At 35.5% G+C, this 26,320-nt stretch overlaps 2 protein-coding genes across 2 annotated transcripts; one reads left to right on the plus strand and one right to left on the minus strand.

Annotated features, from left to right (window-relative positions):
* Nucleotides 1–751: 751 nt before the first annotated feature.
* LOC149000880 (ribosome biogenesis protein BOP1 homolog) lies at nucleotides 752–9,731 on the minus strand. The gene is made up of 19 exons (XM_089139862.1): nucleotides 9,464–9,731; nucleotides 8,872–9,178; nucleotides 8,650–8,776; nucleotides 8,401–8,520; nucleotides 8,167–8,321; nucleotides 7,152–7,269; nucleotides 6,936–7,037; nucleotides 6,325–6,481; nucleotides 5,284–5,392; nucleotides 5,075–5,177; nucleotides 4,782–4,941; nucleotides 4,559–4,691; nucleotides 4,355–4,461; nucleotides 4,210–4,280; nucleotides 4,011–4,071; nucleotides 3,313–3,540; nucleotides 2,486–2,570; nucleotides 1,936–2,114; nucleotides 752–1,591 (listed from the first exon to the last, which is right to left on the minus strand). Exons 3-19 carry the CDS (start codon nucleotides 8,680–8,682, stop codon nucleotides 1,488–1,490), a joined length of 2,025 nt encoding a protein of 674 aa, XP_088995988.1. The 5' UTR covers nucleotides 8,683–8,776; nucleotides 8,872–9,178; nucleotides 9,464–9,731; the 3' UTR covers nucleotides 752–1,487.
* A 12,522-nt stretch (nucleotides 9,732–22,253) lies between these two features.
* Nucleotides 22,254–25,316, plus strand: LOC149000881 (Ribosomal protein L13 family protein). The gene is made up of 5 exons (XM_089140893.1): nucleotides 22,254–22,370; nucleotides 22,556–22,722; nucleotides 22,834–22,945; nucleotides 24,196–24,415; nucleotides 24,601–25,316. Coding segments are annotated over exons 1-5 (588 nt in total). The 5' UTR covers nucleotides 22,254–22,283; the 3' UTR covers nucleotides 24,603–25,316.
* Nucleotides 25,317–26,320: the final 1,004 nt, after the last annotated feature.

Consider the following 26,320-nt stretch of genomic DNA (forward strand, 5'->3'; position numbering starts at 1 on the left):
AGAAAATTCTTTGTTTAAACAACAATTCTACACTAAATACATCCAAAGAGAATAATCATTTATGTCATTCCTTGAATTTTAAGGATACAAAGTAACTAACACATTCTTATATTTATATAATTTGATTGTACACATATATTGGAATAAGAAGTGATTTTTTGCATCTCTGTTTCACCTCTATGTCTTCCTTTTTCTTTGTTGGTTTCTTGTATATCTTATTCTTAAAATTATGAATCTTGTACCATCAAAGGTTGCTATGATGCTAATAACACCACCACCTGGAGAACCACTGAACCCATCCAGAAATTCTCTCTTCATTGTTTGCTATCATTTTTTTGCTATAAATGAAACTTTTGTTTGATATTTTAAATTACGGTTAGATGTTAGGAGTCAATACCATAATTATGGTAAGAACAAACAAAAACCCAAAGTTTGTTATCTAGTGGAGTTGTGTGTAAACTGTACCTTCTGAACCCCAAAACTACAAGTTCTTGTGTAAACTTTATCAGATTATCTTTTTCGCTCAATCTGTTTGATTTACTTCAACATCTCATTTTTGTAATTTGGATTCAGAATACTTTCCAACGAGTGCGAATGCACCAGAAAAAAGGTTAATGCCAATTAATATTCCAAAATACTTTTTCAAGAAGAATTTGAAACATTACTGCTCTACCATACAATGAAACATTGAAGCCTTGTGACGCCTGAGTTCTGTTGGGTTATAACACTACTCAGTATTATTTCATGGACAGATATTTATTTTCTTAGTATTATATTATGAACAGATATTTAACATGATAATTCATGATAGATAAGACACAAAGTAGGGAGGGATCGAAGGTTGAGCATTCTTATTTACAAAAAAATAAAGAACAAATTACATAACACTCATTATATTTGAGGCAAAACTCTTGACCATCCACTATTACCTCATAAACTACACAACACCCACATGTAAATTATAAGTTATTTACAATTAATTTTGTTGTTAAAATATATTATAAATTACCCAAATGTCCTTATTTTTATGTAAAGTATTTAAAGTTAACCCTTAGGTGGGTGAAGGAAGAACGATCTTCAACCTAACCTCACCGATTGATTTCATTCACATTTGAACTGGAATCAAAATCGTACAAAGAATTATCAATAACCCAATAGCTTACAGCATAGTTGCAATAGTAAACTACTTCCTGAATTACTTGCCTACTTCCAAGTTTTCCAACTACCAAAAACCACATTCCAACCCAACCCAACCCAACCAGAAAGAAGAAAGAAAGAAAAAAAATTCCCCGCTGACTGATTAGCCAATATTAATGCTCTCAGCCAAATCATCCTGTTGCCCATTATAACTAAGACACTCCACTCTGTCGATTTGATAATATGTATACTATCTCCAACGAATGTCCTGTTACACAAGATGTATTGTGCTGCTGCTGCCACCAAATTTATAAGATATGATAAAACAGAGAGGAAAATATTCAATGTCCTCACATGGCCGAATTCCTTAGATCGTTGTAAAGCTTAATTACTGAATCAGAACCAGCTGTAAATAACCACGGTTGCATTGGATGGAACTTGCAATCCAAAACCCCTGCATTTCAAGGAAGCATCAATAAGAAAAAAACCATTAACTCTCTAAGTCTTCACAGTAGTGCTTTGCAAATGATAGGTGCACAGAGTCATCAATTAAAAAATATTCCCCTTTGATGTAGCAAAATTAGAATATGATAACTAAGGGAAACTTTTAAGAGTTAAACATATAAGAACAAAGTGGCATACTTCAGAAGCTACAAAATCGTGAGAATAAAATTAGAATGGGCAATATTTTCAGGTTTTCTCCCAAAGTAATTTCAATTAACAACTTTTTCCTTTTCAATGCTTCTACCAACGTCAGGAAAAGAATGAAAAGAGAACATAATATGAACAAGCACTGACCTCTTCCATTCGCACTGGAATGCCCACGGAGAATTTCTAATGGCACAATAAGAGGATTTTGGTTGAGATCTGAATAAACCATGCCATGGAAGACGTATGCTGTGCAGTCATCAGAACAGGAAGCAAAAAGAGGGTATGACCGATGGAACACAACATTTGTGATGTCCTTCGGGTGGCACCTGAGAATTCCCATTAAATGTGATTATGATGATGAGGAAAATGACATTTGCATTTTAACTAATGCTCATACAGTGATCCCAGGATCGATATAGGATATAGACTCTCTTTCCTTATTCTTATTCTGAAAAAAATATATATTTTTTAAGAAAAAAAAAGGGTGACAAGGAGGCTTGAAGCCAAGACCTCCTAGTAGGACCCAACATGATTACGACAAACCAAATTAGTTGAGTTTGCTGAAAGCCTATTTTCGTGTAGCCAAAAGATGGCCAAGCAAGGGTTTGCCCAACAGTCCATTCGACTAGCACATGATCACTAAGATATCCAAATTCTTCAGAATGTTCAAGACACATTGCAAAAGTTATAAACATACTTGAGAGTTCTGTATGGTTGAGATGAAAGATCCATGTCAAACCAACAAAGTTTTCCTTCTCGGCTCCCCACAATAACATTATCACCTGCAGACAAATGACATCTCAGATATATATACTTGATTACAAAGGATGCGTCTGGTTGTCACACAAATGAAGAGACACTGTGACCACCTTCTGATTGCCCCTTTCCTTATTCCGAAAGGATAATTTATGTAAATAATCTGAAAACAATTTGTCATTTATGTTATTGATAAAAGCTGCATATTTTTTGAATAGGCATGTGATACAACAGATCTACTGTCACTCAAAAGATGACCTTTTTCCTTCAGCCAAACGTGGTTATAGAAAAAAATTTCCTTCTCTCTTTGTATTATAAGTATATAGGCAAAAGGCCTATTGCAAGCCAACATAGAAGGCCTGTTCATATGAGCTGCCAACTTTTGCCACAACGGAGAATGATGCGGCAATTCTGTGCAACAGATAAATAAGCAGTCCGGATTGGCCACAAGGTACACTTATCATAATCTAATTCAGTCCAACCATCCCATGTATTGATATGCATTTGTCTATTGGAATGCACCCACTCAGCAGTCACCATGCCACCATCTGGTGAGACCTAAATTTTCAGTGTTATTTGACATTTGGCAGAAACAAAGTTGGACCTTGCAGTCTACCAGTCCATAAAATATGGGTTCTATCCATCTTGATAAGAGTGGCTGTATTTGTACTTGCATAAGAAGGCCTTCCTCAGCACCAGGCAGCAGATAGCCTCCCACAGACTTTGATGACAGGAAAATTTTTAAAAACTAACAAAGAAAGTTTTTACCTGCAGGATGAATAGCAATGGAGGAGACCTCACGAAGTCCTGTCTCAAGCTTCTTGATAAGCTTGTGCTTCACCAAATCATAAACACGAACATTTTTCTTTGTGGCGATGAAGAAGATGGAACGAGATGGATGGAAAGCTGATGTAACAGGAAGCCCATGCAACTTAAAAGGAATATATTGTGAGAGCTTCTTTGACAGTTGGTGTATCATTATCGCTCTTGATTCACGTACAAAAGAGGGTCAAGGAATGTCATACCAATCAGGAAAGTATGTGAATACAAAAACAATTTTGAAGAATTAACAGAAAACAAAATGTTCTTGAAGGGAAAAAGTATCCCACACTAAGGTAATTGCTGGTGACCATCCAAGGGTCAATAGCTTCCTAATTTTCAGAGATCAGATTCCTATTTATGCAGTCAGTCCTGCGAGCCTTTATATATGTCACTTTATCTCACACTAAATAGCCTAAGTAACATAGACTTTAACATTGCTAATTAATCCCATGTTCACGAATGTAAACAAGAGTCTGAAACACCAATTTTGGGAAGACTTTATCAGTGGACTTAAAAGGATATAACTCAGCAGCAATTTTTCAAAAGAAACTCATTAGTTATTGACCAAATTTGCCAGTTCTTTTAAGACCCCATGATCCAATGTAGCAATCAAGAAATAAATTGAAATCAACTGAAAAGGATATCACTTGGCATGACTGCAGATATGTAGTCTCCCCTCCGATGCCATTCAATTGAGGATACCGTCTACAACAGTCAAACGGAAGTAACAAGTAAATGGTTTAGTCAAAATTAACACTAGTTCCAACTTTCAACACACATGAGATAGCAAGGTTCGTTTAACCAATAAATCTTATCAAGAATATCAGCAAAGACAAAATGTACCTTAAAATGCTTCAGCTTGATGCCATCAAGTTTCTCATGTTTAAGCCAGCTAACAGTGGTTGTGGTATTTCCTACACACAAAAAAATTAATGGAAAAAATGTCTAACATATTCTATTAATCTGAAATACTGAAAATCTGACTGACCAGAATCATCTTTAGTTGCAGGAGCCTCAACATGCAGCAGTTCTTTGATCTTTTGCTGTTGTTCTTCATTTCCAAGTCCAGTGTTCAAAACCAACACATCTTGCCCCCTATAGCGGATAATAATTTAGTGGAAAATAAATCAACTGATATAAGAAAAAGAGCTACAACAATGGAAGAGAAAAAACTGAATGTAAGTTTGCATACGCTGAAACTGCAAGAATGGGAAGTTCGGACAAAGGATTCCAAGCAACACACTGAACTGCTTCACCAATGTCCCAGACTCTAACGCATCGACCAGTCTTGATCTCCCAAACACGGACGGTTCCATCAGTTGAACCTGCATCCATAACTCAAATAATAAGAATGATGATAAAAGTACAAAAAATTTCCAGGAAATAATAGAAATGCCATTAGGGTCATCCCTCACCAGAAGCCATATGTTCTGTCCGTTCCCCCGGTGGTTCAATGGAGATTGACAGAACAGCATCCTTGTGCCCTCTGTACTCAAGAAAACAGCTAGTCGGGTAAGGCCTCAGATCTTTCCGACTTGGTAGTTTGGGCTTTAGGGACTCAGGATCAATGTTTATCTGTTAACATCAAGAGAGAAAAACAATACCAATCAAGTTAACAGTAAACAGAGAATCTGTTAAAACGAGCAATCAAGAGCACGACTAATAAAGCACAATTACAACTAAAGTTTCAGTTGATTCCTTTACTCACACGTTTCTTTCTGGTTCTAGGGCACAAGTACAGGTCCAAACAACGATCAAATGATTCTTTCAAAGCATTTTCATAGGCTGGAACACTTCTCAGAGAATCATACCTATGAAAAGCACAACAGGCAATAGACTCTGTGTTCTTACTCCCAATTATCATAAGCTAGAAGCTAGTGAATGCAAATAATGAATTAAAGTTGAAGGGTATAACACCTTCTTGGAATAAATTTGGGACGGTCTTCCTCATACATCAGCTGGTAAGAATTGATCTCTTCTTGGGTAGGAATGTACTCAACTGAAGGATTGATTGATTCCTCATGGCCTGCAAGGTTATAAAAGAAGAGACATCAACAAGGAATAAATTCTTAGTTCTAATGAAGCACCACAAATTATGATGTGCAACATGTTGGATGACGAACCTTGGGCATTGATCCATGGTTATCAAAGCGTTCGCCTAGGCGGTAAAGCGGTTTTTTAACCGCTTAAATTGTGACCACTTAACTGACGGTCTGATTTTTTGCTTAGGCACTTCCGCTTTGCCGCCTAAATGCTAAAGCAGCCCTTTTTTTACATTTTGTAATTTGTGCATATTATTTTTTTTAATCATAATTTATTCTACAATGCCGTATATAAATTTAAATATGTGAGCCATTTCGAAATCGAGGCCCAATTTGCAAATGAACTCCGAGGCCTTAAGTGTCTGTCGGCAACAGAATGTGAAGCATGAGCCATATTCAATGATTACTAATTTAGTACATACTACTTTTCTTTCATTTTCATTTTTCACATTGATTACTGATATAGTAAATACTACATAATTATTGTTATGAATCTTATGATGCTTGATGAGTTGAAGTTATGTTTTTATTCTTTTTTTTGGATAATTTTTCATAATTGTGATTCTTGAATTTTTTATTTCTATGAATGTCATTGTTGAATGTTTGTTTAGTACTTTAGTTTATTATAAAAAGTATTTGTATTAAAAAGTAGTTTAAAAGTAATGGGTACATTTTCTGGGTGAACTTAGTTAGAAAATGGGTACATTGTACCCATTTATCATATAAGATTTTTATTTATTACTTTCTATTTTCTAGGTGAACTTAGTTAGGAATGGGTACATTTCAATGTGGATAATCGCTGAATGAGATTACAGTGCCCTTGTTCTATCTTACCATTGTAATTCTACTACCCTTCCAGGAGGGAAAGGAGTTGCAGGAAATATTCAAAGAAAAAAACAGAGCACTGAAGAATTACCTGGCAACTTCTTTTTGGGTGCAGGAATATAGTTTAGCCCCCCAGCTTTTTCAGTCGAGCCGGAATCGTCACCCCACAATAAATAGAGCTGTGGTTCTTCTTTCGTCTTGTCAAACTTTATCAGACCTTTTCGAATAGCCCGAACATACTGAACAACCTAGATTCACAAGAAACAACAGAGATGAAGCAACAAACCAGCTCAACTGATCAATACATGATCAGAGTGTTGACCGTGGATCAATTTAAATAATCTCATACAACAATTAAAAAGGTGTCAAAGGACAATTGGGATAAAGAACAGACACAAAAAAGTAGTAGAAATTAAAATAGTACATTCACCATAGGATGTATGATAATTACAATGCTGGTCGGACATAGGCTGCGATAGAAAGGTGACATTCGAATTCTGGTACAGAGAAACTTACAACCATGGTATATCGTTTTTCCCTTACTAAATTGTTAGTCAAATCAAAGTAGCCGAATATCCCAAGTAGAATGTAATGGCACACATTCAACCTCTTTGAGAGAGACAAGGGGTAGAGAAAGCACTACGTTTACGCTACAACTACAATCTCAACTACCATCTCACTCCATCCAGACCCTATCTTTACCTTTTTGCTCTCCCATTTTGAAGGAATGAATCGCCTTTTTGGCTCTGGCGCATTAGACAGTGGGTGCTTAGCACCATCCCAATCAAACCAGTCCACATAAGGCTGCAGGAAAAAGATGAGTAATCAATTCAATATCTGTACCAAGGACAATTATATTTAGTCTGACAAAACATAAGCATTAACGTGAAGAGTACAGCCAGAAAAGGAAACACTGACTGCATATGGATCAACATCAGCATGTGGAGTTTTTCCTTTCAGCATCCTACGAATAATTTTTGTCTCTTCCTTTGTCAGGTGCACCTCCTCATCATTGTACTCATCATAAATTTTGCGCCTACATCAACAAAACATCACAGGATCAAAAAAAAAATTTACTGAAATTAAATGCTGCTAAGATCTTTGCTTAAAAATAGAAAAGAAACAGTACTGAAGGAAAAGATGCACAAAATTATCAAGAGCTCTGATACAGCATCTGCTAATTTGAAAGCAGGAAAAATTATCATGACAGCACTCAAAACTCTTCACTAAAGTAATTTCAGGTCACAGGATTTGAGAATGAATGGACACTAATCATCTCACATGAATTTCATAATAATGCCGACGTTATAAGCTTGAAAAGAAAATAAAACACTTCCCTGAAACGCTATCAAATATGTAAAACAATTTTACATAAGAAACCATCACACAAACTGAAAAAATCATTCTTAGCATGGGCAGAGAGGGAAGAATTTTTCTCATTTTTGCAACATGGTATCAGGATCCCCACCATTTGTCTACCACTTCCTTGGGTACTCCAAAAAAATAAAATATTTTGTCTTTAGTAAGCTGAGATTTCCATTCATACAAACCCAAGCCGATCTAGGCTTAGGACCCAACTTCGTTCCTTTCGCAGGTGACTCCGACTCTTAGGGTGAGGGTGAACTCCCAAGCGATTTATTAAGACTAAACTCCATTTTAGTTGGTCCGACTTAGAGCAACAACAGGAGTACCTCTGGTTTTAGCCTATGGTGTTAGCCCCCGGTATCTCATTCCGGCCATTCCCGTTGGCATTCCTATCATTCCTACCAGTGTTTACGGGCAAGGCATTAACTATAGTTCCCCTTTTGTGAAACAACTAGCAGACTTGATGACTGTGTTGTTAACTAGAAATCGAGTTACTGCTTTCACCTAAGCAAATAAAAATCACAGTATTATACGAGGAATTCGGGAATGCTAAGACAATGAAGCTCACCAATTTTTGGAGTTGTCAGCCCCAGCCAAAAACGATTCAAGCTTATCTTTCCTTGCTTGTTTTTTAATCTTTTTTCCAGTAATATCATATCCAATATGTTCCTCGTCTTCGTACCACTTTAGTGGAACATCACCAATTGTATTTCGCGGAGCAACCTGGGAAAACAAAACAACCAAAAAGTGGAATCAGATTCCACGAATCAAAATTTCAAACTAAAAGAAGTATATCGCGAACCTCATCTTCAGAGGAATCGCTCTCTTCAACTGGGGAATGGATTTCAGCCTCTTCATCCTGGTCTTCTTCACTGGAAACAACCCTCTCCGACTCATCAATCGAGTCCGCGTTAACAGAATCCTGCAATAGTTATTCAAACTCAAAACAGTGACAATTTGAAAGGGAAAAATTATCATTCAGTACCAAAAAGAGATTTTTATTCACAACATTGCTGTAAAATAAGCAATGGCCAAGATTTTAGAAAATAACCTCTGCTCCTCTGTGACTTTCATCTTCAACCATCTTCTAGTAAATTTATGAACAACAAAGCTTATTTTTTCTCTTATAATACAGAAACCCTAACGGTGGGTTTAAGAACACCTTCTCCAGTTATCCTCTGAAACGAAATCCAAAAGCTTAGAAACCTTGAAGGAGAGCCAAGGAGAACAGAGATTAGAGTATTTCACAGAGTGAAAAACAGTCACCGCATACCTATGGACGGAGAGGTGAGCGTAGTCTGAAGATGGAAACAGTCCTCGTTTCGCCCTAGCTGGAGATTAGCAAGTCTTGGCTTCGATTATTCAGGAATCAACGATTCTCCAGGTGGAAATCCGGTGGCCTTGAGATTTTATTTACTCGTCTGCAAACCTGAGCGAAGGTATTGAAGAAGTTCCAGATCGAAGTTCTGTCGATGAAGATGTCGTCAGCGAGCTCTGTCACTTGGATAATGAGGAAGTGGCTGTTTAGGAAAGTTATCCTTGAAGAACTTTGTCTGAGCTATCACTCCTAGGGCAGATAACTGAAAACGTTGAAAGCAAGGAAGCCAAAATTTTCATGTTAAGTGAAGATTCTCCAAGAGATAGAAAAAATAAATTCGTATCCAGGTTATGAAAGACTTGCATCAGAAGAATAACTAACATTAATGAACTCACTTTCATCTCACATCTGTAACTAAACCAAAAAGGGTTTCCACTTTTCTATTCAATATAAAACAAGGAAATATTGACAGTTTTTCTTTGAATATGCAAGAAAACTGAGATGAACAATGAAGAATCAAATAGACCCAAAATTCAAAGGCATTCACCAGGAATTTCCTATTGCCGCAAGTCCCGTAACATCTACTCCTGCTGCTGTAAATGTTCTGCGTTCTTCTTGAAGACCGACTGAAAAATAATAGGGCCTCAAATAATGAGTCGATTCGGATGAGAGAATGAACTAATAACCGAAGACATCAAGCCGTTCCAGGTCCCCTCATCGATAGAAAGTAAAGCTGCTTCAAGAGTTTTTGTTTACTGCCGGAGAAGCGTTGATTAGCTAGGGCGAAACGAGAAAAGCGGTCAAAGCCGAGAGTCGGATTAGTGAGGGACCGTTTTGTAAATTTATAAACTTTTAAAACTCATCAATGTAAAAACAAAAGGTTATAATTACAGTTAAAACCCTACCTTTAAATCCTACACCGTTCGATTTCCTTTTGTGGACGTGGCAAAATCTCCATTGTCGGCTGCTGCCGCAAATAAAAATCCCATGACATGAGACACTCTAAAAAAGGGAGGTAGTTTTGCGATTTGTTTCAGTCGGGGCCGTCCGATAAAGTTGGAGAAGATCGTGGCCGTTGCTTCATTTTTAACAGGTAAAACGTGGTTTTCAAGGCAAACCGAGCGGTTTATTACTACGAACCGAACCTATTCGCTGAACCAGATGAACCAACCCATATATTTTTTTAAATCGTTTGAAAAACACCAAACCAAAAGGGGCGCGCTTTTTTCGGATTCTACCCTGATTTTAGAAGAGGCTCTGAAGAAGTATGTGTGGACTTGTCTTCTACCTGATCTCCTATCTTGTTTCTTTGAATATCAGTGCAAGGGAACATTAATTTCGTCTTCTTTTATTTGAGATTCACAACCTAACATGGGTTCGTTTCCTCTGGTTACCGTCCCAACGTGGGAACTTGTCAAACCAACTCTTGAGACCACGTAATCTTGGCCCCTCTGTTAGTTCTCCGTAGGTCGAGAATACCTTCAAGCAAACTAAACGAAGTTGATGGAGATAAAACGAAAAGCATCGAGGTCGTGAATCCCTGCTCGTGAAGAACCAGTGGAAGGTGAATGATGCTCCTACCGTTTTTCTAAACCAACGTCGTGAAATCCCTTCATAGTTCCTTGTCTTTTCTAATTATTTTTTATTTAATATTATGTTAAACCACCCAGAGAGGAAGTACATAGTTTTATTCTGCCGAGACTTTAGGTGATAGAGAAAGGGCTTCATGGGTTTCTTGTTACTCAACTGATTCTGAGAGAACATCACCAGTTTTGAAACTTTGTAGTGATGGCTTTGTGCTTGTTTTTCATTGTGGGTTCAGGTTGATATTATAAAATTTTGTATTTTGATTCATCTCTTGTTTTGAATCTTTGCAAAAGTATGCTTCATCCATTGCGACAGACAAAACCACCGAACCAAAGGGACAGATAAAATTTCATTTTCAATAGATGAAATTTCCAAAACTTCTGAGGTCAACATTTAAGGCTTCAAAGGCAATCAAATAATCTGACTTGCACACAAATACAAAAAAAAGCCTGCTCTCATCAAAATGGTGATGGCATCCTTAATGGTTTCCATGTCCCTCGATGGTACCAAGGACATGTTGACCCAAATTTGAGATAGAAAATACAATTGTACCCTCATCGAATCCAAAAGACCACAAAAGGAAACATAAAAATTCACCTTCAGCTAGCCTAGGGAGATGGATCAAACATCAAGCAAGGTTTTGGCCTAGACACATCATTTGTGGCTCTTTCAAAGTTGATGAGTTTTACTTTTGATTGGAGGAGTGGAAAACATACTATTAATCTAGCCTGAAAATATTCATTTTCCTTATCAGGATTATCTAGGAATTTTTAAAATTTTTTTTTTTCAAAAAAAGGATTATTTAGACATTTTATGAAACAAAACAAATTTATTTAGATAGTTCTCATGAAATAGTAATGGATTGTACAACTTGGAGTATAATTCATGAAATAATAACGAATTGTGCAACAACCTAACAAACTTCAGCATCACACAGTTTTATTGCATAAAAACGAAAAGGGGGGTAAAGATCAGATTTCACTAAACCACCTTGAGTTTAAAAGAATATGATACAATATTGTGATGCTCTTGAATGTTTGCATCAATTGTAATCATTTTTTTTTTCTTCCTTTCCCTTGGGACTCTAATGTATTGAGGTCTAGTTACATACACTGGCTATATATACTTCATTAGAATTTATGTAATGTCGTTAGAATTGTGAAAAAGAATCATGATGATGAAATTTCAAATGACAACAATAAGATATTGGAGGAAATCTATATCAATGAGACTGTGGAGACAATGAGAAAATGGGATTGCTTGAGTCTTGCGCAAGACGATCAAGCGGGCTGTTGGATGAAAACAACATCTTGTTGATCACCATGCATTTATTGTTGTTAATCAAGATAAAATATAGAGTTCAGAAACAAGTTGGGAAATCAGGGTAGAAGACAAATCGACGCATACCTTATTCGGAGCTTCTTCTTGTTTTGAAACAAGAGTAGAATATGCAATTAGGTAGGAGCATTATTCACCTTCCACTGGTTATTCATGAGCAAGGATTTCATCAGCTTTGTGTTCTTCGTTTCATCTCCATCAAATAGAAGAAGAAGAAATAAAGATTCCATTGAATGATATTCAAAAAACAAGTTGAGAGATTAGGTAGAAGACGAATCAAAGCAGCATACCTTATTCGGTTTGCTCACTCAACCTTTCAATTCCAATCAATGGCCAGGATGATTTTTAGCGCATCCAAAGCTTGACCGTAAATGCGCAAGACTCATGCAAAATTCGATAAAATGAGACAGTCTTGGACTTTGAGTGATCAGGGTTTTTGTGATAAAAAAATATACCGGTCCAGTTGGGTCATTTTTTTTATTTTATTTTTTTATATACCAACAACCTCCAAACAATCTTGCAATAAAATAATAACAAATATTACGTGGTAACTCATGGGGATAAACATAATACCATTTATAAACAAAAATTCAAATTCTACAATTTCTATAACACCAACATCATGCACTCACTCTCTTATATTATTGTGTGCAAGGGTACATAATGAATCTCTAAGTATAGCAAGTTAGAGCGTGGGATTCATGGAGCATAATCATATCATCTATTTAAAGGTAGAGATTCTGAAGAAAAAGTAAAGCACTAGATGCTTTAATACGAAAAATAAATGGTGGCATAGAATACACCCATACAAACACATATCTAATTCAAGAAGTTGGCTTAATGATGTGCAGGTAGTTCTTTCCATACCCCACCCAAGAAACACTAGCATATTCGTCTAATCCTGGTTTTGGTAGACATTAAGTCAACACTTTTTAATACCTCATTTTGTAATTATTTGTCTCCAACACTTCTAGAGCTTTCCACCAATGTGTCAAATAATGCTATTAATACTAACACCTCTACTAATAAAAGAGGTACTGAGCTTTCCAAGCAAATTGCTGAACCAGGTATGACCATTAATTATTAATAATATTTTCCTTATTATGATATTTTTTTATTATAATAAGTAAATAAAATAAGCAATCCTAAAATGGTTTTTTTTTCTTTCTTTTCCTTCTTGGCAAAATTGGCCGTTTTCTTGAATAATTTAAAAAATAAAGAGGAAAATTATGAGATAGACTAATTTTAAAAAAGATTTATAAATTCTAAAATTTGTGATAAATTTTCCTATCCAACCAATAAAGCGAGAAAAAAAAAAATATATATATATATACACACACACAAAATAAATAAGTTACATTAAACTTTACACACAAAGAAAGCGCGTTCCCCATGCTTCCTCACAAATGAACCTATGAAGCTAAGAAGGAAGACGCAAAATATCACGGTGTAACTCATGGGCCATCCGACTAGAAAATCAACACACTGATTGATCTCACAGACATGGTGGGTTGAGCTGGAAAAATTATCACCATTTGAGTTAAAAAAAAAATTAAATCTTGTTCGATAAAACTATTTCAAAATTAGTCCACATGATAAAATTTTTCAAACAAAATTCATATCTACACTACACCTACATAAATTAAGTTCCAAAAAAGGAAGCCCTTTTGTTTCATTTATAGGGTGGTAGAGGATCTAGGGGCGAAGCCATAATCTAACATGAGGTGGGGCAACATGTGAAGGGAGTCAAGTGCTAGTATCTTATACAACGATAGAGGGTCAGAGGGGTCTCTTGAGGGAAATTTCATAAAGCTATGGGCAATTGGAGGGGGGCAAGTGTCGATATTTTACACATGGAAAGAAGACTAGAGGAGGTTGTCTAGGTAAATTTCAAAAATTAGGGAGTATGGGATTGGTAGCTACACTCTTATTAAGATTATCAATATGATAAATTTCTTTTCTTTTTTTTTTTTGGTAAATAAGCATTTAGTCAAAAGTGCGTGTAAAACATGAAAAGCCAATTTCAGATACATCAAACAACCACGATATATTTGCTCTCTTCGGGTGGATTTTGTGGTTAAGTCTATTTCTAGGAAGGCTAATTCAGTTGCTCATTCACTAGCAAGGATGGCCGTGTCTTTGGCAAACAAGACGGTTTGGCCTATTTCCTCTCCCTGGATCCTTGGTCTTTGTAATCAGGGTGTCTAAGTGGCGGTTTGCCCCTTTATTTAATGAAAATTTTCTCTTACAAAAAAAAAAAAAAAAAAAAAAAAAAAAAACAACCACGAAATAAATATAAGTTAAGTCATCATTCTCAAACATAATGATGCTAGAGAATGTTGGTGCCTTTCCCCTTTATGCATTCACACTTAGGAATTTTAAAGGCAAGCACTTACATGACTCGATGGAATTTGTTAAATCAAGTTCAGGGATCATGAGAATTGATCTCTGATTAATCAATTATAAAGTGCTATGATTTGGTGTATTTGGAATTGTATAAATGCAAATGCATATAAAGGAGTAGAGGCTTCTATTAGACGTACCATGACTATGTTTTCTTTTTTATTTGCATTTATTCAAAATCATGTTTGCATTAATCTGGTCGAGAGACATTCGGGTAAGCAACCTCTAGCTGATCCTACCGAGGATTTGGACTATTTTCAAGTTTTTGTTGATGGCTCATGGGATAATATATTGTCAAATGGTGGTAGGAGCTGTGTAGGCGAATGGTGGTAGGAGTTGTATTGTCTAGGATTTGGTTGGTATTTTGTTGCAACTCAAAGCAAGTTCGGACCAGGAGGTTCAACAATGGCTATAGAGTTGGAAGCAATTAGAGATGGTTTATTATTGGGAAAATCGATAGAAACTTCAAACTCTCAAGTCAATTTTGATTGTTTTGATGCAATTTTCACTTTGTAGAGTCACTCCTTTTCCTAAGATTGGAAGAGTCTTAGTTTAGTTATAGATATTAAGAGGTTGTCTACTTGTTTTCAGCATGTTTATTTTCATTTCATCGTTTATTTTCATTTCATCACAGAATAGTTAATATGTTTGCAGAGTTTCTTGCTAAAGGAGCTTTTAGAGTCTTCTTAGTTTGGTCTTGGTGGAATGTTCCACATTTATTTATCACTAATACTTCTTTGTAATTAGACAAATCTCATGAAATATTATTGGACTGTACAACTCAATGTATAATTAATGAAATAATAACGGATTATGCAACAACCTAACAAACTTCAGCATCATAGAGTTTGATTTCATAAACACAAAAAGGATGATAAGGATCGGATTTCACTAAACCACATTGAGTTTAAAAGAGTAAAATATAACATTGTGGTTCTCTTGAACGTTTTCATCAATTGAAGTCTAATTACATGGGTAAATTGGTTATATATATTTCATTATAATTTAATGTCCTTAGAATTGTGAAAAAGAATCATGACGATGAAATTTCAAAGACAAACAATAAGATATTGGAGGAAATCAATATCAAACTTTTATTTAGTAAGTGTTGTTTTTTTCTTCTTCAAGTTTCATATTTTTTTAATTTAATTATTACATTGTGAATTAGCTTATATGGTAATATGGCTGCAACTTCTTGTTGCTTCCATTTTAAGTTCAGTTTTGAGTAAATATTCACTAGAATCTCATTCTTTAATAGACTAGTAAAATCTCACATGCATTAATTTTTGTTATTTTTTAATTTTATTCTTTTTTTTTTTTTTTTTTGCTTATTCACTTGATAATGTATATTTCTGATTTTTTTTTCTTTTCTTTTCTTTCTTACCCATTTTGTTTATATAGGAATTCATTGAGTTTTAATTGTAAAGCACCTGCTTGCGTCAATCATTGCTTGAGGAGAGTTCATGGTCAATAGTCAACTCATTCGACGGTCTATGAAAATGATTTAATGATAAAATCTTGATAAATCCGCATTTATCTTGGGAAATGATAAGCTAAGACACATTTTATTTTCCCCTAAACATTCTAAGTCATACTCACCCCCACTGCACATCCGCACATGCGAAGGTGGTGGTGCATAGGGGATTCTTGCACTAACGAGTGATGACTTGGCACTGGCTTCCCTTGTAGGTAGTGTTGTTTCTCTAGCCATCAATCGTATTCGGATTACTAGGGCCCACCACATGAGGATACTCTGCAAAATCTCCATCTATGCACCTTTTCTAGGGACACATGTTAAACCATGCGGGGCCCAGTAAGGAGCTGGAGATGCTTTTCCTTTTGACCTGGTTGGTCTGTACCACCTCAATCACTCGTCTTTGGTGTACTATTGTCTTAACGTCAAGGTTTAAAGTATCGGTATCGAGTATCGTATCGGTCAGGTTTTTTTAAGAGACGTATCGTCTTGTATCGAGTATTATATTGCTCTAGCTAATGTATTTTACTATTTTAGTGTAATTCAGTGGAGAGATGTATCGATAAATTCATAAGATTAAGCCTAAAAAAAAAGAGAAATGAAATTGTGAGAAAATTTAGGAATTTATTAGGTTCATTTCCTACTTGGGTTCTAATCCTAACCCTTGGATAATTAATTACCACATATCGCAATCCTACATATGAATTACAGGAAATTCCAATGAATGGGATATGTAGAGGATGTGAACCCCCTCCTATTCTATTAAAAAAAATAACACACCTCCTCTAAAATCGAAAACTTGCAAACACTCTCCACACTTCACCTGTTAGTGTGCAAATTCAATTATTCTTTCAATATGATCACTTTACCCCTCTTGGGATAAAATCACTATAATGGTACTAATTTAATCAAGCAGTAGAATCTCAGATCCAACACTACAAAGTATTATTGATCCAAAACCGAGAACGACTGATATGAATAGAACCCTGAAGTATATGTGATTTTCAATTGATTGCAGGTTTAAGATGTTGTAAATTATGTTTAAAACTTTATGTTTATTATTTTATAATTTTACATAAATAGATGTTTTAAGTGTCTTTTATTGGATGATTTTATAAAAGAAACTTTAGTCCTACATCGAGCTGAAAATGGCTGATTATCTCGTTTATATATGGTAAGGACCTGTATAATATTACTTAATTTGCGGTTAATGATCAAAACATAAGCGACACGAACCAAGTCTAACTCTGGTGTGACCCAACCATGCTTATATAGCTATATGTTAGTTAGTACTAATAATTCTATATGACTTGAGACTCGTGGGTCATTTTGTCATGGCTCTAATCCGAAAAACTCATGCTGGGTGAAAGTGTGGAGATGCCATTAGAGAGGCACTTTCCCTTAGGGAGATCACCAGAATAGGTAACTTCTTATAAGTAACCTTTCTCGGATACAACAACCATTCAAGTGTTCGTGGAGATTCCTCTCAGCTAGGCTTAGTGCTTTTTGATTTCAGCAACTTGTACATGCAGTCAGTGCCTAACAAAGATTTCAAACCTTTTATGCTCTCGAATCTAGATTGTTGAGTCAGATTTTTTATTTTCATTATTTGAATTATAAGAGAGAACTTGGGAGTTCTACATTTTTGTTCAGAGTTATCCAATATAATTTCTTTGTTTTGGTAAAATGTATATATATATATTTTCAATAATTCTTATAAAGAAATAAAAATTAATGTTTTATAATCCACAAAGAGACTAACCATTTCTACCCAAAAAGAAAAAAAAAGAAGAAAGAGACTAACCATGTAATTTCACAACATATATTTAGTTCACAACTCACAAGTAATCCAACATTTGTATTTAAGAATTGTATGTAAATTGCTAGAATTTAGATTCTCTATCATGATGGATAAAGTTTATTTTATTCTCATACTTTTCCATTACACAATAAAAATAAAATTCATATGGAGCTCTATCTCTGATTCATTTTATCAATAGTTAAAGGTAGTTGACAAAGAAAGAATATCCTGATAATAAAAAATTATAGTTAAAACCTTAATTTTCATCGTTCTATTAATGTATAAATGAATTGCATTCGTATTTTGTTGTAGCTCAAAAAAAATCTGAGAAAATTAGATTTGAATTTATATTAAGATAAATACAAATGATTGAAATCAATAATAAGTATTAGGAATGGAAGCAAACAATTGTTGTTACATATAAGAAACCAACGAACTAAGAAATAATTAACGAAGGTAAGAGAGTTGTTGGGATATCAATCTAGAGTGAAGTAACAAATATATTATATTATTTCATGTTTTGTATCAATTAAGAAAATATAATCTACGTTTATAATACAATATCAAATTTTGAAAAACCTTAAACTTTCGTAGTTTTGAGAGTTGAAGCCAAAATAACTTATTCATTTATTTACATAAAATTAGGAAATATGCTTTAATACAAATATTTTTTTTTCTTCTAAAATGTAAAATAAAAAGTCTTGTGGTGTCCTTGTTTTTCATGATTGATGTTCTCCAATATCTCATTGTTGCCAAAGTTTTATTGTCATAATCGTTTTTTGATCATTCTAATAATATTACTAATAGAACACTCTCTAATGAATTGTTAATGGAATTATAGAGGACAAGGGACCGGATCACATATTATGCATGATGTGACATTCTATTTTGATTGAATGAAGCATTCAAACCTCATGATCCTCCAATTATATTGGTTTTAAGAGAATTTCGAGGGGTTGCTCAGTTGATAAAAACCAATGCCTTCACATATGGAGGTTAAGGTTCGAATCTTTTATGAGCTATGGATAAAGCCCTGCTTTATATTTTTTTTGGGTTAAGCCCTGTTTTATATTTAAATTATGTAAAACAACTATTTTCTAAGGAGTAGTCAGGGTGTATATAAGCTAGAGCGATACAATACTCGATGTAGAATGATACGTCTCTTAAAACCACCTGACTAATGCAATAGTTGATTCCGATCCTTTAAACCTTGCTTATGCCCAGGCGGATGCTTAGAAAATCCACGCAATCGATCATGTTAAGCGACCACAATGACAAAGAAATTTATAGTGTTGGATTCATAACGTTTCACCAAATGGAAATTTGTGACATTAGGAAAAACGAATTTATGGAAGATACGATTTAAATAGCTACGAAGATTTTTTATTTTATTTTATTTTATTTTATTTATTTTTTTGGGGGAAACCATGAAGAATCAAAAACCGTTTTTTAAGCATAGAAAAAAGAAGGACTAAAATGAAATATTAGAATAAAATAGGTAAGAATCAAAGAGAGAAAAGAAAAAAAGTGCTTTTATGTAATTACTTTGAGATTCAAGGTCTGACATGCAATTAAGATGAATAATTCAATAGAATTAGCTCCAAAACCTCTTTCCTTACCCACCTTGCGCCGTTTCTGCAAATCCGAAGGAGACCTGAATCAAGGTCTCATCTTTCTTGAGAATCTTACTCCTCCGTCGACAGGTACGACTCATCCGTGTGTTTTCTCTTTCTCTGTTATTTGGAACTCAAACTCAAGAATTCTGAACATAAGAGTGACTTTGAACCGTTTGCAGGTTGACCCAAGTTATTGAATCCCAAAAAATTCTAGTAATTTATTGTTGGTGTTGTTCTTATAGTTTTTATGTTGTTTAGGGTTTAGGGTTTAGGGAAAATCTCATCGGATCATACTTTGCTGTGTAAGGGTTTTGAATGGTCAAAGATTCCCCTGCCCTGGAAAGAGAGACGTAGAGAAGATGATGAAGAAGTTAATTTCCATAGTTTAACCAGTTTATGATTGTGAAATGTGCACTTAAAACAGGTCTGGACACAAATCTGGATGCTTGTTTCTGAAGTCTACAAGAATTGAGAGAAAAAATGAATCCAGCAGCCGGTAATTTCAGCGGCAACGTTAAGGCAAGTTCTTAGTTATGTCATTTCCATTCTATTTATTATTTAACTTTATCACAGCTTTACATTGTGCAAATGTATACCAGCTTTTTGTAAAAATTTTTTGCTGGGGAGAATGTGGGTGAGTTAGAATATGTTCGAAATTCTTGTTGGGGGGAGCGAGGATGAGTTATTATATGTTTTAGTTTATTGTAGAGTTTAGAATGCATTTTGTTTTACATGCGGTAGTGCATTGATTCATCAATGTCTCGGACTTAAAATTTTATGTATTGCTCAGAAGTGAGTTTGCTTTCATTTCAGAAATTTTAGAGGAATTGACTTGGGTGGCACTGAAAGGTCTTGTACTGCTCTTCTTTTTCACCATCATCATATAGTTATTCTACAAGTGGTAGTCAGCTCAATTTGAGTGTCGTATCCATCGGAAAAATTAATTTATTTTACTGGCTTTTCTTGCTTTCTTGTTGGCATGATGGTTCAAGAAATCAGGGCCAGATTGGCGGAATCAGCAGCTGGTCCTCATCCCAGTTGTCTAATCTGATTATTCTAGGTCAGTTCATGGCTGTTTCAGGCTGATATATTTAGTTAAATCAATACATATTAGGAAAATGATGAAATATAGTTACATAACCGTACTTCTTTCACAAGAACAACCCCAAGGTCAAAATTTGGAAGGTTTCTAGAGGATGCTAAGAGACTGTTTCAAGTTTGAAACAAATCAGATGGATAGGAGCATTTTTTTGGGAAAAAAAGTTAAGAGTTAGAGGGATATGGGGTTTTGGGGTAGTTTGTGGGGTAAACACGAGTATATGTTATAGTGGTAGGATGGAGCTGTAACTTGGATCAAGGAGGAGTTTGGTGTATGGTTTATGTGGTCCCAATCTTGGAGGGTTCTAATGGTTACATTGGGTAAAATCTGGGTTAGAAATTAGATTTTCTGGGTGAATCCAGAAAATTCAGGGAAGGGGGTAAAACTTTGGATTATGATGGTAATTAGATGTGTACTCTTGATACTGATAGGATAGAGGAGATGATGTGTATAGGCTGTGGGGAGGGATTTGAGAGGATCCTAATGGTGTATATGGGTTATGGGCTGTAGGTATGTCCTTGGATATTAGGGTTTCCAAAGATGAAATCAGAAAAGTGGAAATCAGGGTTTGAGAAATTAGAGGGTCAGAAGAAGAGGAAGAATTAGTGTGGGGATAATTCAACTTACTGTTGTCGAAGATCATCTTGATCAGCTGCTTGAGTGATAGAAGACGTCTTGGGAGGAAGAAAAGAGAATAAAATAAGAAAATAAACTAAAAGAAGAAAAGAAGTCAGACTTTGGATACCAGTCCGATGCATTACTTAGCAACACCAAAACTCTTTTAGTCTTATTGTTAGACCTTTAGTTAAATGGTTCTATACCTTTAAGAGAAGGATGACCTCCAGGCCTAAAATAGGGAATCAGTTAGGGAAGTGGGAAGGGGGCAAACGGTTACAACAGACTATTTTGTAGAAGGGGAGGAATGGGGAGAGGTGAGGAGAGGTGAGGATAATTCTGAAGTATTGAGTGAAGAGTTGGGCCGTCAGGTTTCCTGTCGGAGAGTGGGAACTTGCACCAGCAGCTGTGAGTTCTAAGACTTTCTTCTTTCTAATTCAAAACTCTTCTTTCCCCCAAAATGGACTCTCAGGTAGGACTGTGATCAGATACCCATGGGCATAATTGTCATGGCGTTATGTAGGCGGCATCTAGGTGCTTTAGCAGTGCCTGGGTGCTTTGTTTGGTGTCACCTTGCTTTTCTCTTTGGATTCTAACAACACTAAAATCAGCAATGACTATCCAAGGAGCATTCATACTGGCAGAAAGATCTTCCAAAAACTTCCTCAAGTCCTTTTCTTCAGCCTGATTCTTGCCAATTTAAGCCGATTCTTGGCTTCCGATTCTGGTTTCGATTCCGACTCTTGATCTGTACTTGGCATTTCTCAATTTCATATCTTCTTCTTCTTCTTCTTCTTTCTTTTTTTCTTTTATTTATTTATTTATTATTTTTTATAATCCTATTATCCCCCCCCACCCCCTGAGTAACTTTTTGATAATTTGAAATCCTTAGATTATTATCTTCTGATTACCAAGAAATGCTTTATTTGAGGGCGTAATTGCTTTTGTGAATGCATAATCTGTGGCTATCATTTCATTTCCGTGCAATACTTTGAACTCATGTTACCTTGGTAATCAGTATCATGTGATATTGAAGAGGGTATTTTTTTTCTTTCTGAACTAATTATGTTTATCTTTTTGCGTATTATTTTTAATGATTACTATGGTTTTTGAAAGAATAATGGGTTGGCCATTCTTAAACTACATCTTAATGTCGTACTTGTTTGGTTGTATTGTTTTTATTTAATTTTATTTTTAATTATAGTCTATGTTTAGTTGAATATTTTCTGGTTGTTGTTTGTCGTACTGCTGTTATCTGAGGAAGCACTTCTCTGTGCTGTTTGACTAACATTTCTGTTTATTGTGTATTACTGTATTTATGTTTATCTAATCTTCTTCTTCTTCTTTCTTTTTTCTCTCTCTCTTCTCTCTCTCTTTTCAACCTTGGCATCTCATGTTTTGTCCACTACAGAACATCCTCTTATATTTCTGTGCATGCATCTTATGCAGAAAGCACTTGCTGGCCTGAGACGTATTAATTTGGAGGGGCTACGATGGCGAGTATTTGATGCCAAAGGCCAGGTTTGGTCTCCCTTATTCATTCTTCTAACTGTGGTTCATGTTTTGAGTCACCTGATTGGAGGAGCATGAATTAGTCATAATTCATTCATTCATTCATGAATTTTTTTTTTGGTTTTTTGTTTTGGGTGGAATTATTTATTCATGATTGAAAGAATAATAAATTGAACTTAATAGTTTTCTTGTAGGTCCTTGGGAGGTTAGCATCTCAAATTGCTACTGTTATCCAAGGAAAGGATAAACCGACATACACCCCCTATCGTGAGGATGGAGACATGTGCATTGTGCTTAACGCAAAAGATATCTGTGTAACAGGAAGAAAACTGACAGATAAATTCTATCGCTGGCATACTGGGCGAGTGCCAATTCTTTGATTAATTTTATATGTTTGTTGTTGTTAAATTCCTGTGGTTTGTTGTGTTTCTTTTATTTCTTTATTTGGTGTTGAACAATGTTTAGTTTATAGGTATATAGGCCACCTTAAGGAACGGAGTCTGAAGGACCAGTTAGCCAAGGATCCCACAGAAGTTATACGCAAAGCTGTCTTGCGCATGCTTCCAAGAAACAAACTGCGGGATGTAAGTGTTACCATGAAGTTTTTATTTTAGAAGAAAATGTTGCATTGTATATTATGGTAAACATTAAAGTCCTAGCTTGCAATGTGGGTGCCTTTTCTTTTCTTTTCCTTCTTGGTGGGGTTGCAAAAAGCTTTTTATATGGGTTTCTAAATTTTAAAATTTGTTGGATTTGCAAGTCCAGTGATGGATTGTGTTAATCAATGTTGCGGAAAAATAAAGCAAAATGAAATAGAGTAACATGCCACAACAAATTCTAGTATGATTTCCTGCTAAGGATTTAACTTTTGGCAACTATTTAACTTAGTTGGCATGAAGTCTATTTTTATTGCTCATCATGTAATTCACGTCTATGTAATTTAATTTGGATTCTGTTTTTTTGGTAGTATTTGGATATTCAATTACCCCTTTTGATTTTAAACAATGAATTTGAAAAGGAAAAATAGGAAAATAAATGGAAAGAAGTTAAATCTTTACAGAGTTGGAGGTGAAAAAAAAAAGCCCTGAAATCAAATAGGGAGTGCAGCCTACTACCCTGACAGGAAATACCCAGTGAGCACTCCTGATGCTAGTCATTTCAGTGGGTGCAGCGACATCATGTTAGAAGGGGAGGAGAGTTAGACACAAGGGAGTGCTAGCATAGGCTATGCTCCCAAATGGAGAATGTTTTGCCAAGGAAATATTACAGCAAACAAAAACTTGTGGGGTTGTTCAAAGAGTTGCTTTGAATTCTTGTTCATGGGCATTCTCATCTAAACCCGTGTACACAAGCACACAACATAATTTCTATCGTCATCCAGTTTTGTGCAATTTTGATCCGACTACCGATCATGATTACCTCATCAATCCAGATTTATTAGAACCAATAAAGGTACTGAATTTCCTGAAAGTACTGCTGATTTTGATCTCCAGTATGGGCCATGGCCTTCTGATCCTCCAGGAGAACCTTAGTAATGTAGCTCTCTGGAAAATGAATCACTTGTTGGTATGATTGTCATGTGATTGCTCATCCAATGGTGCCACACGAAGTGAAGTTTGTGCGCATGATGTACTTGTGGGCCTCTATGTCTAAAGTAAGAATAGATGCATCATTGATTCCCTATATCCTTTGCCTCATATTTTAAGAAAATAGATGCCTTGCAGGAACCTCAAACGGAATTGAAATGTATGCTTATGGATGGTCCAATATGAAGTTCTGATTTGAAGTCGTTGTGTCTAGGATACCTAATACTGACTGCTTGATTGGAATGCAGGATAGAGACAGGAAACTGAGGATATTTGCTGATGGTGAACATCCCTTTGGTGATCGCCCGATTGAACCTTATGTTATGCCTCCTCGAAAAGTGAGGGAGATGCGGCCTCGTGCAAGGCGTGCTGTTATTCGAGCTCAAAAGAAGGCTGAACAGCAAAATGAACATGGTGCTACAGATCCAAGAAAACGCTTGAAGAAGGAAGAAGCTAAAAGTGAACAGTGTAAGGAGCAAGTAGAAAAATGTCATTTTGTAAAAGAGGAAATCTGTTCCCTTCAAGCTTTCACAATCTAGAACTACTATTATAGAAATGGCTTATAATATAGGTTATCTTCTTCTTTGGTGGTTTGTAGCCTGCTGACTTTTGAGGTGTGGTGATCACTTGTTAAATGTATCTCGTGGTTGCAGGAAAAACAGGAGAAGGAAGATCACGAGGAGGATGGGCAGCATTTTTGACTGTTGTGGTGAACGAAATGTATTTCATTGTAGTGATTGTGACTATTCACATTTTTAATGTTTGTTTATGAGAAATAACAGTGTTCTCTTTTTGAATTGTGGTCTGCTGGCTGCCTACCTGAGATGCTATTCCACCATCTGGGCTTGGGACTGGCAGTGCAACATCCTAGCAATGGAAGGAGAAACATTTGATGTGGTATTGTGGATTTTTAGTAGCTGTCTTTGTGCTCATTGTCATGGTTGGAGAACTGGGTTTTTTACTCAAAACCTATTAACACTGACATACCAATCAAATGCTGTTAGGACTAGGTAAGCTTCTTCGATCACACTGTGGTTTTTCGGGGTGAATAACAGCCACCATGTTTCCGAAACAGACCCCGATGTTCGATGAGTATGAAGACCCCTGCTGAATACAGAAATCTTCCTCTTCTGGTGGGGAACAGTAATACCTGCAATCATTCCTAGAGCCTCCAGGATCTGTGACCAAGATTGTTGGCCATCTCTGTTTTCTTGTTTTTTCCCTCCAGAACTGTAAAATTTTCACATCCTTTTATGTTATCATTGCCTTCAGTTTTGTTACTTATGAAAGAACAAGCCAGCCATCCTAGCACACTTGGGAAGTTAATCAGTAATAAAATCTTCACCTCAGGAAGACTCTCTTGGTCTGTTTTATGCCAGGAAACCTCCATGATGTATCAACTGTTAGAGGTGGTCAACTGATAACCTGCTTTTCTTGTCTTCTTTTATGATAGGAGTGTTTTTTTTTTTTTTGGGTAAACATTTTATGATAGGAGTTAAAAAGGGGGAAAATTTGAATACCAAAGTAATCACCATACATAACAAAAAATCGACAGAAAAAGGGGAAAAAAAAGAAGTGAAATTCCTTCAAATATATCCTCCTAATATTTCCCTAGGAACTTATTCAGAGTTGCAATAGATTGACAAGTAACAATTTTCTATCTTCTCTTCATTGCCTTAATTTGAAGACCAAGTCTTTGGTTTGAACTTGGAAGAAAAATAGCAATAAAATTGAGTCTGAACTCACCTAGGAAACTCCCTATAACCCAGAAATTGCAGCCAAGAACAAGAAACAAACATGTTAGTTTTTTTGTTTCCCATGGATACCAGACAAGTCCAAAGTACTAAAAAGAAAGAGAAGGGGTACATATCCTCATATTTCTTTTAATCTCTTTAATTTCAGCTAAAATGTACAAAACAGAGGCAAATTCAATATAATTATGTAGTGTAGCCCAATTCAGATGGAAATTACAGAGCCTTTCTCTTTCCTTTTCCATGAACAAACATGTATCTTGGATAGACTTAGATTGCTGAGTCAAACATTGTATCTCAATTTTGATGCAATGGCTTCAAAACAACTAAGAATTTGTGAAATCAATCAAGTCCATATACAGCAATTAAAATAGCTCAGCATCTTCTTTTTTTTCCTCTGCACATTGATGAATGTAAAGGTCAGTGAATCTACCAAAAGGAGCTGTGATGTGTGTGATGGGAGGCATGTATTTTGGTTCCACATTTCAGAAAAAGAACAACAAATTCGAGCTTTGTTTCATTTAAGTGGATTAACCCAGGAAATATGAACCAGTAGCTGTAGGTTGGAAGCTCTACCTTAATAATATATGAACAAGAACACAATTTAAGGTAATGACATTAA

The sequence above is a fragment of the Hakea prostrata genome, chromosome 11 (assembly GCF_041222555.1).
Source record: "Hakea prostrata isolate BN-2017 chromosome 11, UWA_Hpros_2, whole genome shotgun sequence".
NCBI classification, from domain to species: domain Eukaryota; kingdom Viridiplantae; phylum Streptophyta; class Magnoliopsida; order Proteales; family Proteaceae; genus Hakea; species Hakea prostrata.

Excerpts from the sequence above, each read along its gene's own strand:
- LOC149000881 (XM_089140893.1), top strand. The coding sequence starts at position 22,284 with ATGCATCTTATGCAGAAAGCACTTGCTGGCCTGAGACGTATTAATTTG. Across the intron at positions 22,371-22,555 it reads TATTTGATGCCAAAGGCCAG|GTCCTTGGGAGGTTAGCATC; the intron begins GTTTGGTCTCCC and ends GTTTTCTTGTAG. Across the intron at positions 22,723-22,833 it reads TTCTATCGCTGGCATACTGG|GTATATAGGCCACCTTAAGG; the intron begins GCGAGTGCCAAT and ends TTTAGTTTATAG.
- LOC149000880 (XM_089139862.1), bottom strand. The coding sequence starts at position 8,682 with ATGGTTGAAGATGAAAGTCACAGAGGAGCAGAG. Across the intron at positions 8,322-8,400 it reads GCGATTCCTCTGAAGATGAG|GTTGCTCCGCGAAATACAAT; the intron begins GTTCGCGATATA and ends TTGTTTTCCCAG. Across the intron at positions 7,270-8,166 it reads GCTGACAACTCCAAAAATTG|GCGCAAAATTTATGATGAGT; the intron begins GTGAGCTTCATT and ends TTGTTGATGTAG.